General features: G+C 45.2%; 2 protein-coding genes across 4 annotated transcripts in view; one reads left to right on the forward strand and one right to left on the reverse strand.

The window, feature by feature from the left end:
- The first annotated feature begins 19 nt into the window (after positions 1–19).
- Positions 20–6,838, forward strand: gdi1 (GDP dissociation inhibitor 1). The gene is made up of 11 exons (XM_042098593.1): positions 20–961; positions 2,316–2,423; positions 2,924–3,023; positions 3,173–3,307; positions 3,437–3,635; positions 3,794–3,925; positions 4,403–4,502; positions 4,644–4,815; positions 5,144–5,288; positions 5,504–5,558; positions 5,884–6,838. Exons 1-11 carry the CDS (start codon positions 917–919, stop codon positions 6,034–6,036), a joined length of 1,344 nt encoding a protein of 447 aa, XP_041954527.1. The 5' UTR covers positions 20–916; the 3' UTR covers positions 6,037–6,838.
- Positions 6,839–6,909: 71 nt separating this feature from the next.
- Positions 6,910–13,725, reverse strand: part of itih6 (inter-alpha-trypsin inhibitor heavy chain family member 6) — a 12,490-nt gene continuing 5,674 nt past the window's right edge. For 2 of the 3 annotated variants that reach the window (XM_042098579.1, XM_042098582.1), the window contains 12 exons: positions 13,587–13,703; positions 13,018–13,189; positions 12,310–12,734; positions 11,130–12,138; positions 10,932–10,964; positions 10,814–10,831; positions 10,651–10,716; positions 10,265–10,285; positions 9,846–9,890; positions 9,600–9,713; positions 8,643–9,011; positions 6,910–8,007 (listed from right to left, as the gene is read on the reverse strand). In XM_042098579.1, the coding sequence (XP_041954513.1) occupies positions 7,730–8,007; positions 8,643–9,011; positions 9,600–9,713; positions 9,846–9,890; positions 10,265–10,285; positions 10,651–10,716; positions 10,814–10,831; positions 10,932–10,964; positions 11,130–12,138; positions 12,310–12,734; positions 13,018–13,189; positions 13,587–13,703 (2,667 nt within the window). In that variant the 3' untranslated portion in view covers positions 6,910–7,729. The remainder of the gene's footprint in view (positions 8,008–8,642; positions 9,012–9,599; positions 9,714–9,845; positions 9,891–10,264; positions 10,286–10,650; positions 10,717–10,813; positions 10,832–10,931; positions 10,965–11,129; positions 12,139–12,309; positions 12,735–13,017; positions 13,190–13,586; positions 13,704–13,725) is intronic. The other variant, XM_042098581.1, reaches the window with a different exon arrangement.

The raw sequence follows: 13,725 nt of genomic DNA on the forward strand, positions 1-13,725 counted from the left end.
ATTGGTACCACATTTGTGAATAACCGTTATGTATGATGGCAGCAGCGACTAAACCTTTCATTATCCAACAGAATATACAATTTGCGTTTCGTTTTGCAATATTATAGAGTTTAGGAAGACACGAAAAGTCAAAATTGTTTGTTCTGATTATATATAATGACATACGCGAGAGAATTGCATGTTTCTACTATTTTCTACAACTATTCTAAACTATTGTTCCTTTTATTTTAAATATAAGTGCTGTTATTCCATAATGTATAAGAGCAGACTTCTGTATGGTTAGATTGCAAGTATTTAAACCCAACTTGTCTCTAGTCTACTCTACTGACTACCGCACGATAGTAACATCTGCGGGCTTGAACACGCTCAGCTCAGCTCACCGCACCTGTATGACTGCTGCTGTCTCACAGCCGAATCACCAATGTTGTATGCGGAATGATATCACTGTCAACAGTGAAAGTGGAAACATTTTGTGATGCCTGGGGTTGTTGTTGTTTGTTTTTACTTTACAGATATTTGCATGTTGTATGCTTACAGGAACAACCCGTGTCTTTACGACGTTTTAAACAGTGTTCGCTCTCTAGTGTCATTGGAAAGAAGGACGATTTTGTGGGCGCTTATTGTGCACTATTTTATGGCGCGAATGTATCAGCGTTGATTGCAATAGTTGTTCGGCTCGGGCCATCTTTGGGTGTCCTCAGCAGCCGCTGTTAACACCCATCAGTAAATGCATGTTACATCAATTTAAAAGGCCTAATAAAAAGCATTGATGCTTCCTGGCAGTTATAGCCTACGGTGAAAATAGACGGGGTTAATACTCGAAAGTAGAAGATTGCATCACAAAAGGGTTTGTTTTATTTTGGGATATTACATTTTAGTGAATTAAGTTGCAAAGAAAAACGAGACTGGAACCAACATGGATGAGGAATATGATGTGATCGTTCTAGGAACTGGACTTACGGTGAGTGTGTTGTTTGCGATATCACTATTTGGTGATAGGCTATGTCATGATATTTGTCGTTGAATGCTTTTATGGATGTTGTGGTTAGCCGCCTAGAATGGGCCTCTCGCAGCGGGAGAAGAGGAGCGGTCGTAAGGAGCCTGTCGGTACTGATGCGCAAGCATGATGAGCCAGCATTTTCCCAGATCTCAGAATCATTCGTCATGGTGGCCTAACCACACATCTGTCCTTTTTTTCAGGGCGTCCGAGAAGACTGTTGTATTAACACAGGCGCTATTTGTTGGTAAAAGTCGGCCGTAAACCTGATTAAAAATTAATTGGTTGTTCTTATCAGGGTTTCATGTTAACGAAAGGCTTCAGGTAACAGGGCTGTAGCCTTTGTATAGAATATCCTGCCAGTTTTCTTCATTGATGTTTTGTGAACAGTTAGGCTATTTTGTCCAGATGTTCAGACCCAGGAAAAATACCAGAAGTTATAACACCAATAGCCCTTGGTAAATAAAAGAGCAGTAGGCCTACATGTGCTTTTGTCGTTGTTGCTAGTGTTATTAGTGTGGTAGGCTATGCTGATTTATTGTTACTTGAATTGAAAATGGTCGTCGTGTAAATAATTTATGTGGCATAGACAAAACTTATGGTTATGGTTATGGATTTAGCAGACGCCTTTGTCCAAGGCCACACATAAATACAAAACAACATAATAATATTTAAAATTGAACAGGGAACAGATTAGAATGTAGGTCAAATATAATAAGGAGAATAGTTATAATACAAAACAATTCAATCAATAGCCTAATAAAAAGCAATGGAAAAAAAGGGGAAAGGCAGTAATAAAACAATAATGTCCATTCAATCAATAATATAAAAACAATGACATGCTAAGACTACATTAAGGAGAATATCAATAAAAAACAATAATGTCAAATTAATTAACAGCCCAATTAAAATAAAACAACATTATACAAATCATAACACATAAGCGCTTAAACAACTAAGTATATGTTGAATAGGAATGTCTTTAGACCCCTCTTAAACTACCCCTCTAAAAGGAATGTCTTTAGACCCCTCTGAAAACTTAACCAAAACTTGACCCAAAACTTAAGCTACTCTCTATAGGCTGTTGCATGTCATGTTCCAGTATTGACTGGTCATGGCTTGGAATATGTCATATAGTCGTACACGAGTGGTATGAAAACATAAAATACCATGACAGTAAATGTTGCTCCCCTGTCCCAAGTATAGACATATTTTTGATGTGTTAAGTAGGATATTTTAAATATCTCTTATAGTCTGAAGCTGGTGTTTTCTGAATGAATGAATGATGTAATGTCCTTCACTTCCTTGTGTTGTGTAGGAGTGCATCCTCTCTGGGATCATGTCTGTGAATGGGAAGAAGGTGCTGCACATGGACAGAAACCCATACTACGGAGGAGAGAGCTCCTCCATCACTCCTCTGGAGGAGGTACACCCAGACGTGACTCCACACCACGATAGTCTTCTGATCACTTTCACTCAGACAGTTCCTTATGATGCTGTAATAGCACAAGCATTTCTTTTAGATCAAGTCAAGTCAAGTTTATTTCATCCATACAAATGAAAATTACAGTGCTTGTCCCATCTTCTTGCCTACAACAATAAGAGTACATTAGTCATTACAGTAAAAACAACACTATAATAAGATAATAACAAGAATTAAAACAATTTCAAAGATGTAGCCTACGTCTAAAGTGCTCATTGTGCTGTCTTATCACTTGGTGTGAAGGAGAGGGCATATACCGCTTAGTCCAATGTAGCACTGGCCATCATGTTTGTCTAGACAGATTTGGGTTGTCATATATTTCTTCAGTTATCCCTTCATAGCAGTTCAATTGTGAGAGTGCCATGATGCAACGTTCCAAAACTGATGTAAGAATACAGTCTCTGTGATTTAGCTGCTGTCTCTCTTGTCATCTTCTTGCCCAGCTGTACAAACGCTTCGACCTACCAGACAGCCCCCCAGACTCTATGGGGAGAGGAAGGGATTGGAACGTGGATCTGATCCCTAAATTTCTAATGGCAAATGGTGACCTATAGCCTTTTGCTTGTTCTTTTTCATGAACAGAATAGCATTGATTCAATGCAGTCAGGCAAAATGAATGAATGTTGATTTTTTTTTTTTAGAGGTCCCATGATTGTTTGAAACAAATTCTCCTTCTATTCCTTCTATTTCAGGCCAGCTTGTCAAGATGCTGCTCTATACAGAAGTGACCAGATATCTGGATTTCAAAGTGGTGGAGGGGAGTTTTGTGTATAAGGGGGGGAAGATCTATAAAGTCCCCTCAACTGAAGCGGAGGCACTCGCTTCAAGTAATCAACTCTGTTGACAAATGTTTGCATACATCATTATTTAGATGTACTATTTCAAGTATCATTTGTGAAGCGCTTTAATATTCTGTACAGAACCTTAATTTATTTCCTTGTTTTTTTTTTTCATAGACCTTATGGGAATGTTTGAGAAGAGAAGGTTCCGGAAGTTCCTGGTCTTTGTGGCCAACTTTGATGAGAACGACCCCAAAACCTTTGAAGGGGTTGATCCCAAAAGCACCACAATGGGGGAGGTGTACAAAAAGTTTGACCTGGGCCAGGATGTCATGGACTTCACGGGACACGCCCTGGCTCTCTATAGAACTGATGAGTATGGCTGTGATGCTTGGACAACACTTTAGCTTTACGGTTATGTTATTACATACTCTATCTGTTCATAGCTGGTGAACCTTATAGTTTTAACAATGAAGATCTTAGTCAATCTTTCTTTCTTTTTTCTTTCTTTCTTTCTTTCTTTCTCTCTCTCAGTTACCTTGAGCAGCCCTGCCTGGAGACCATAAATCGTATCAAATTGTATAGTGAGTCTCTGGCTCGTTATGGGAAGAGTCCCTATCTCTACCCACTCTACGGGCTGGGAGAACTTCCACAGGGCTTTGCCAGGTTTGCTCACACCAACTTATCACCATACTCATACGCATACCTGATGCACAGACACACACCGTGTAGACAATCTTTTAACTTACTAGAACTAAGGGTGTAGCTTTTATTGCTGAAAATAAAATGGGTGTGCATTCTAGAATGCATGACTTAGGTTTGATCTCTTCTGTAAAATAACAAAGGCTTCAAGATATCACCTGAAATAAGATGCATACATTGCACCAGACTATTTTTTACTCTGTCTCTGGAATTAGTTTTCTAATTTCCAAAGTATTTTTCTTTCATAAAATAGGATACATAGTGCACCTTTAAAACAACTAGTGCATAGCTATAACAAAACCAGTAGTAAACTGCAAGTAATAGACCTAAGTGTAACTTGAATAGGGTAAAAAAAGTGGTCTCATAATTGTTCAGGTCAATGGTAATGTTTGAAAGTGAGTGTGTCACAGACTGTGTCTGTGTTCTGCTGTGTCTGGTAAGGTTAAGTGCAATCTATGGAGGGACCTACATGCTGAACAAACCGGTGGAGGAGATTGTGATGGAAGGCGGGCACGTGGTGGGGGTCAAGTCCGAGGGAGAGGTAATAAATCCCCTACCTAGTACTGATGATGTATTGACTTCAGTCCACCTGCAGGTGGCACTGTATAGTCAATAGGTGTATACTATAACTGGCCTTTTGTGATGCTGTTTTCACTGCTGCACTTCTCAATGTGGACACTAGGTGGCACGCTGCAAACAGCTCATCTGTGACCCCAGCTACATCCCAGAACGTGTCCAGAAGGTGGGCCAGGTGATCCGCGTCATCTGCATCCTCAGCCATCCCATCGAGAACACCAACGAGGCCAACTCCTGCCAGATCATCATCCCCCAGAACCAGGTCAACCGCTCCTCAGGTGGGTAGGGGGCAGACCACCACTGGGCCAGGGCTCTGGTATCTGGGCAGGCACTGGTGTCCAATAACAGTCACCACCTGAAGTAAGAGCATTATGTGGAGGACAGAACACTTATAAGTATGCATGTCCACAGGATACAGTGGTGTGGTTTGATTTTCTTCAGGTATTCATGTGTGTTTATGTACTGTACATAATAGGCTTCAGTAATAGGGATAGTGTGTGCGTGTGTGTGTGTGTGTGTGTGTGTGTGTGCGCGCGCGCGTGTGTCTGTCTGTCTTTTTATGTGTGTGTGTGTGTGTGTGATCATCGATGTAATCCCTCCTTACAGATATCTACGTGTGCATGATCTCGTACGCCCATAACGTGGCGGCTCAGGGGAAGTACATAGCCATCGTCAGCACCACCGTGGAGACCGACTCCCCTGAGGCTGAAGTGGAGCCAGCACTGGACCTGCTCAAGCCTATTGACCAGAAGTCAGTGCCCGGACACTGGCAGTCTCCTGCATCCCCACAGACACACATGCAAACACACACACACAAAGGCGCATGCCGGCATACACACACACACACACAGTCATATAGTCACAACCACATTCTATATAGTATTTTTAAAGAGGTAAAACATTATATGGTAACTTCCTATCTGCAGAGTGTTATACTGCAATGTGTGTTCATGTGTGTCTTTACAGATTTGTGGCCATCAGTGATCTGTATGAGCCTACTGATGATGGAACCGAAAGCCAGGTGGGTTTGGAGGACAATGACACAGTATAGTCACTTACTCAATATCATCTTTTAAGAGGCTTCAAAACCAGATCTGACAGTAGATTTACCTGACACTGAAAAGATGTGATATTCTTTCTATTGATCAGGTGTATTGATGAGATTATGAAACAGATGAAGTATTTAAGATACCTAATAGAGATGCCTGGTGACCAGTGAACCATGTGCGGTATATTTAGAGATTGAAACAGTTTTGACGTGGCATTTTAGAGTTGGCATTCTGATCACATTACAGAGTGAGGTGGTTTGATATTATAGAAGCGTGTTTCATGTGTTTACTTGGCAGATCTTTGCCTCGGGGGCTTATGACGCCACCACCCACTTTGAGACCACTTGCAACGACATCAAGGACATCTACAAGCGCATGACAGGAACTGACTTTGACTTTGAGAATATGAAGCGTAAACAAAATGATGTGTTTGGCGAGGATGAGCAGTAAGACAGGAGGGCCTGGAGTGGAGGTGGAGGGGGGGGGGGGGGGGGTGTCGAGGGTTCAAACTGGATCGCCACAGAAGATGTGGAGGTGGGGGAGGGGGGAGAGATTCAGGTCATTATGAGATTCCATGAGGGCTGTGGTCCACTGGGTTGGAGTTCTGATTGGATGACGAGATGGAATGTTCTAGAAGGATTAGTGATATCAGTCCCCCCCCCCCCCCCCCCCTCTTCCCTCAGGCACCTTTCATCAGTCAGCTTGTCTCACACTTGTCTCACACACTGCACTCATACAATGGTTCAGCCGTTGGTCATCACACTCTATACAACCTCCGGTCTGCCACCGCTGCCCTCCTCCTGCCTCTGTGCGTGTGTGTGAGAGAGAGTGTGTGTGTGTGTGTGTGAGAAAGAGTTGTGCTTGTGCAGTCTCGAGGACTCTTTTGGTTCATCACTGCTTTTAAAAACACGATATGCAAGTTTTCCCTTTCACTAGGTATTTAAATCGCTTCTTACTTGCTGGCCTTGCTTCACACTTGCATTTAGCATCAGTGTGTCTGTCATCGCCGAACACAAACACACACTTCCTTTTTAAATGTTTCCTGTGGAACTCTGTGGCCTCGGAATTGTTCTCTAAACTCTTTCACAGCTCACCTCGGAGTAATGGTAGTGATAACTCGTTCCGTTTTGGAGCCAGATGTAATTGTTCTAATCTGAAAGGCCTAGCTGCCACATGTTAGGGAAGTGTCACTTCACCACTATGTTGTCTCTCCTCAATAAGTTTATTTATTTAAATTAAACTATTAAAATAGTATGATGTACTCTGTGCTCTTTATTTCTATGTTGTTGAGTTATTCCCATCCATTATGAGATTATATTCAAGATTAGACTTCATCTGAGTTTTTAAAATCGCTAGTGTCCAGTGAAATAATTAATTGGAAATAAGAAATAAATTGACCAAAGAAATATAGTCATGGATAAATAACTGAATATGGTAACAAAACCTTTATACATGTTAAATATAAATGTTACAAAGACATTTTGATAAGGAGTGTATTTCTTTTTGGGCTTGAGCTGTGACCTTTGGGTTTAAGATATGAACAGCCACCTACCTATGTTACGGGGCTGTCTAAGATTTGTGTACTTGGATTTGTTAAAATTCCAATTCTATTCTCTTTGTTTCCTTGAGAACGTATTATACAGATACACATTTATGCAAACCTGGTCAATAACACTGACGCTACAAATGTCAACAGATGGTCAGTGATGAGGTGGAGATGTGGAACATGCCTTTGAAGAACCTACGCATTTGATAAGTAGGAGCTTCTTTACATTCTCCATGACAGCAGACTAAAGCTCCAGACCCATATCCATTACACCCAACCTAAGTACTTCCATGTCACCGCTAACCTCCCCAATAGTTCAACCCTGTCTTTTTGTGCCATATACACTTCCTCATTGTTGCTTTCCTCTCTATCTTACCCTCTGCATATCTCTGGCTTACATTCTATCTTTGGCCAAGGAGGAGTGGATACATAGTGTTGTATGTAAGCCTGTATGAGCAGCATATGTGTCCATGAGCACTGTAATGTCCCAGTGTCCTTTCATACGGTCATTTTTGGTGCCCCCACATCCCCACTGCCACCCCCCTCCCCGCTTTGTGAGCTCCTGGCCCCCTGGGGTCTGACAGTGTCAGCTTCCCCTCACACACGCTCCACCACATAGCTGTCGTACGGGTGTCCCAGTAGCCTCTCCACCTGTAGCTTGGGCAGCACCCAGCACTGGGCGTCGTGCCTCTTGCCCACCGAGTCCTTCAGCCGCTTGTCCTGCAGGGAGACGGCCAGCAGCAGGTCCCCGAGCTTGAGGAGGCCCAAGGGCTCCCCGACCGCAGCTGCCCCCGGCCTCGGATGCCTCTGCTGGGCTACGTCTGCGTCGTCACCCCCCAGCGGCACAACCTCCAGGTGCATGTGCTGGAACTGACCTGGGTGGGGGAGGGAAGCGAGACAAAGATGCATGAGGCGAAAGACAAAAATAAGGATTAAACATGATGTCATCAAAATTAAACATCATTCCCAACCTTTCTTGCTTATTGTCAGAAAGGGTCTGATGTGTATGTAGTTTCTTTAACATACTAGGGTAAGGTAAAATACAAGAGTTCAAACTGAGATATTGTCACTTACAATTTTGAAATTAAATGATTATGAAAAAAAACAAATAACAAACTGGGTGGAAACAAGTTCTTTGGGGCAGCCGTGGCCTACTGGTTAGCACTTCGGACTTGTAACCGGAGGGTTGCCGGTTCGAACCCCGACAGTAGACACGGCTGAAGTGCCCTTGAGCAAGGCACCTAATCCCTCACTGCTCCTCGAGTGATGCAGGTAGCTCACTCACGGGATCAAAAGAGTATATATACTTATACTTACTTAAATATGCTTTGGGTTATAACCAAGTTTACTTTGGTACAGGAATGAAAACACGGGTGGATGCACCACCCAATGTGCAAAACTTTGTTGATGACCACCTGTATCTTGTGTATAGATCATTTAGTGAAAATATCATCAGCGGCATGACCATCCTTCCTGCTAGTGAATAACTAGCGAGCCAATGAGTTCTTACCCAGCAGCCCTTGCGTGAGGGCGGAGAGGCCTCGGCCGTTAGCGATGTAGAAGCCCAGGTGTGGCATCTGCAAGTAGCTGGGGTGATGGTAGTGATGGAAGAGCACCAAGAAGCGTACGTCTCCGCCCACCTCCACCCAGCATCCCTCATGGGTGTCCATAACAACCCTCAGGCCTGGCCGCGTCACTGAACCTGACCGATTGGTCGGCAGGATCACGAGCTCATCCTTTTCGACTGCAATGGCATCCATAGTCATGGTGAGGAAGTAGCCTGCTGCTGTCATGGTGATCTGGTCAAAGTAGGTGCGTGTGCGGTCCTCCACACCCTGTTTGGAAGGGGCCAGGAAAAGACGTCCGTCCACAATAATGCCTGAGAATGACCAAAGAGAACATACTGAACACACTACCACAGCTCTGCTTACTCCAAGTGTGTGTGTATAGTGTGTATATGTGTGTGTATGTACAGTATATAGATAGATAGATAGATAGATAGATAGATACTTTATTGATCCCCAAGGGGAAATTCAATATAAACACTGTATATGTGTATGTGTGTGTTGTATACTGTATGTGTGTGTGTATGTACAGTATATATATATATATATATATATATATATATATATATATATATATATATATATATGTGTGTGTGTGTGTGTGTCTGCGTGTCTTCAAATCTTTCTTTGGGTCCTCCTGTTCGTACTGTTGAAGTGTGTGTCTGTGTTGTATATGTATGTATGTATGTGTGTGTGTGTGTGTCTGTGTTGTATATGTAAATGTGTGTGTGTGTGTGTGTGTGTGTGTATGTGTGTCTGTGTTGTATATGTAAATGTGTGTGTGTGTGTCTGTGTGTGTGTGTGTGTGTGTGTGAGTCTGTGTGTCTGTGTTGTATATGTAAATGTGCGTGTGTGTGTGTGTGTGTGTGTGTGTGTGTGTCTGTGTCTGCATGTCCTCAGACCTTTCTCTGGGTCCTCCACTAGTCGCAGCACATCACTGGGATTGCCATCGATGGTGAAACACAGATTCTGCTGCAGTTTGGGCAGCTGCACCACAAAGTGGGGATCTCCGTCCACTGTAGCAGCGTGGAGCAAACACAGCATCAGTCTGCCATCCAACACACACTTGCTTCTGATTATGAGCAGCTCTGTATATATGTGTTTGTGTGAATGATGAATGTATAAATCTATGTGTGTACATATTTTACCTGAGGATGAGAAAACTCTGACAGAGCTGAGAGTAGTTGGGCTGTCTGTGGATCAGTTAATAAAAGTGTGATTACTGAGCCATTATCGATATTATATTTCCACACATATATGCTGTTACAGTGCATTTGAATACAATTTACTCACAAAATACACATGTAGAAAAATGAAATGCAAGAATTAGCCTACTCTTTCATGAAATTGGGTTCAATATGAAGGAATCTCTCAATTCACCCGCCTGTGTTATTGATTAGTGATCAGCTCCATAGTTTAGCTTCTGCGAATTGTAGAATTTCTTTTGTGTGTTGTGTTTTAGCTATGAACTCTGTGTGTGTGTGTGTGTGTGTGTTTGGTGGATAAACAGCTAGAGCAATGAGTAGGGGGCACGGCAGGAGAGCGGCTACATCTCACACACACTCACCCAGAGAGGCGTTCTGGTCCCCTAACACACACACACACACGCACACACACACACACACACACACACACACACACACACACACACACACACACACACACAGGGAACAGAGAGAGATTTGTTCAGGAAGTTGCACCATTCATTCAGAGGTATATTTCACGCAAGCAGCTAAGCAAACACAGATTTATACAGTCAGGTCTCAAGTGCATTGCCATAGCACAGCTACAGTTAAGACTTCATCTGCCACAAGCATAGTGTCCTTTAGCACCCTTTTTATAGAAATGTGGAAATGTAGTATTGAAATGTAATGTTCCTCGGTTCCTCTGGCTTTACAACATGACAAACGTAAACAAAATGTCTGCAAATATAGATCAATATTGGGTACTTACAGGCCTCAAAACCAAGTTCATGGTGGTGGTCGTAGTCATAATCATAGTCATAAGTAGCTTCATAATCTTTAAAAAAGATTAAGAAGTAGAAACATTTTATATTTCCTTACAAGCTTTATTATGTAATTTCTGTGTGAGTGTTACACTGTAGAGGGTTACGTACCTTTGGCCTGGTCCATATCTGCACAAAGTTGGCACAAAGAGAAAAGAAAGCATTAATGCACTAGGGCAGCTTAACACATCAGTATTTGTATCACTATGTAGAGTGCTTGGGCATTCACCTTTCTCCTGCACCTGGATTGCAGTGGAGACATCTGGTGGGAAGAGGAAACATGGTCATTCCGGTCATTATATTCCTCTTTGCAGAAATAAGACCCACATACATATATACACATTCTAGCAGATTAATACACACACAAGAGAACAAATACAAATACTCATCGTAGATCTCTGGATCTTCAGAAGATTCACTCGCGTACCTAACAGTCCTACGGCCTCCCACGGCTTGGGAGCATTCGTTACCCCCGGCATCGGCATGAAGGTGGCGGCCACCAGGGTGGCAATGTCGAGGTCAACGTCGGGGACGTTGTCCGAGTCCGAGGGCTGAGCTGCGGGCGGCTGCTGGGGGTCCGCGTCAGCCATGGTGCCCTCGTTGGGGCCCGCGGTGGACGTGTCTTTGTTGGACGGAGGAGCTGAGCTGGGGGCCGGCGTGGTTTTGTCAGGTGCGGCGGTGCTGGGGGCAGCTGTCGTTTTGACCAGGGAGGCCAGAGCTGCACTGGTGGGCTTACTGGAGAGGGAAGGGCTCGTGGGGACAGTGGTGGTCCGCCGAGGTGACGGGGGAGCAGACGGGGGGGCCGCCGGGGGAGCGGCAGGGCCAGAGGGGTGTCCAGTGGTGTGGAGGCCAGGAGGCGGCTGAGGCCGGGGGGGCAGGGTGAGGGTCGGTCGAGGGTGCCTGCTGGACGGGGGCACCGCAGCTTTGGGGCTGGGGCTGGGGCTGGGCATCCGGGCCACGGGGCTCTGTGTGGTGGTGGTGGTGGCAGAGGTGGCGCTAGACGATGTGCTGGACGTGGTGGTCGTGGAAGACGAGGACGAGGGCGCCGATGTGGTCGGTTTGGGTGTGGGCGCCTCGTCCGCGTCTGGCTTGACCACCACCAGCGAGGTGACGGGCGTGACAAAGTTGTACGCCAGCGAGAGGTTGGTGGCCTTCTCGGTGAGCAGCCGCTGCATGCCCACCTCGCTGCTGTTGGTGCGCGCCAGCAGCAGCTCCTTGATGGTGAAGTACGCCCACAGCCTGCGTACGAAGCTGGCCCCGCTGGGCCCCACGCCTGGGCAGGTGGGCTCCATAGAGGCCTCCCCGTTAGTGGCCGCCGCTGGTGCTTCCAGCTCTCGCTCCACGCGCATCTTCTGTTTGGCATTGCTGGCCGACAGTGCCACCTTCACCTGCTGGGCTCCACGCTTCAGACGCCCCACCACCACCAACTCCGAGCCCTGGAGGCAGAGACATATCATATCATATCATATCATATCATATCATATCATATATCATTTCATATCATATATCATATCATATCATATCATTTATATTATATTATATCACATCATAATATCGTCATTTCTCTTCCGAAGAGTGAGATATGTTTTTTTTTGCTGCATCTCTACCTTGAAGTAGTGTGGGAAGAGGGTGCGTGTGAGCTGCTCTGCACGGGGCTCCAGATAGGCCAGCTGCACGTCGGAGAGTAGCGGACTGGCCACCTCGTGGTAAAAGCCGGTCAGCTGGAGTGCGGCGTCCGCGTCCTCATGCACCATGCGTGCCACACCACGGTTCTCCAGTGCCAGGCGCCTCAGCAGCAGGTAGTCGGCGTCATCGCCAAACGCCAGGCCGAAGAGCGTGGCCGAGCCCAGGGCAGACTGTGCGTTGCGGAGAATGGTGTCGCCGGCCGTCACGCCGATGGTGGCCTCCCCGTCAGTGAGGAAGATGATGAGGGGCACGCGGCGCGAGGAAGGAGAGGATCGGGACGGGGGAGAGGAAGAGGAGGGGTTCAGCAGCTGAGCAGCAGACAACAGTGCCGCATTGATGTTGGTCCCTAAAGAAAGAGGGATGAGTAGAGGCAGAAATACAGAGAGAGAGAGGGTAATAGTTACTGTACATTAATAATGTGCAGAAGATGTGAGTTGTTACAAATGTACTGCAAGTTGTTCGCTGTGGATTTGTGTATGTCAAAGATGGTTGGTGAGCATACATGCCATTGCTGTACTTTCTTATTTTGTGACCATAACAGGCTATTATTGCATATGAACATTCCAGTGGTTGTCCCTGCGGTTAATCCCACATAGCCCTTTTCCACCAGTGTAAACATGGGGACTCACAGCCCTCAGCGTTGGTCTTCCTGATGAAATCTTTGGCGTCACGAATGTTGTGACGCGTGGCCTGGACAGTGCGTCCCTTCCTCCACGTGTGGACTTTATCCGAGAAGGTGATGATGTTGAAGAAGTCACCCTCCCTAAGGTCCGCCAGGATGGTGAACATGGCCTGCTTGGTCTGATGCAGAAACAGGCAACACAGACCACAGCACATCAGTCTAGGCACAGAGAAACTCAGACACACAAAGACACAGAGACACAGGGACACAGGCACGCACACGCACACACATACTGTACACAGACACATAGACACACAGAGGCATAGAGACATAGCCAGACACACACAAACACACGGACGCACAGACAAACAGAGATACAGAAACATAGCCAAACACACACAAACACACAGACACACAGACACACAGAGACACACAAGCACAGACGCACAGACACACAGGCACACAGACACATAGAGACACAGACACACACAAACACACAGAAATATGGACACACAGGCACACAGACACATAGAGACACAGACTCATTCCCCCTAATAGCAGCTGGTTGAGTAATACCTGCTTCATCTTGACGCCGATCATTGAGCCGCTGATGTCAATGACAAAAATGACATCTTTGGGCACCACAGGAAGATCCCGTGGAGCGAAATAATGGACAAAATATCCATCATGCACCTGGAGAAGACAGAGAAACACA

The sequence above is a fragment of the Alosa sapidissima genome, chromosome 7, assembly GCF_018492685.1.
Source record: "Alosa sapidissima isolate fAloSap1 chromosome 7, fAloSap1.pri, whole genome shotgun sequence".
Lineage (NCBI taxonomy): Eukaryota > Metazoa > Chordata > Actinopteri > Clupeiformes > Clupeidae > Alosa > Alosa sapidissima.

Bases quoted from the DNA above. Each gene is read 5' to 3' on its own strand.
- gdi1 (XM_042098593.1), top strand. From the start codon at position 917: ATGGATGAGGAATATGATGTGATCGTTCTAGGAACTGGACTTACG. The intron at 3,308-3,436 runs GTAATCAACTCT...TTTTTTTCATAG, and splicing joins AGCGGAGGCACTCGCTTCAA to ACCTTATGGGAATGTTTGAG. The intron at 4,816-5,143 runs GTGGGTAGGGGG...CCCTCCTTACAG, and splicing joins CCAGGTCAACCGCTCCTCAG to ATATCTACGTGTGCATGATC.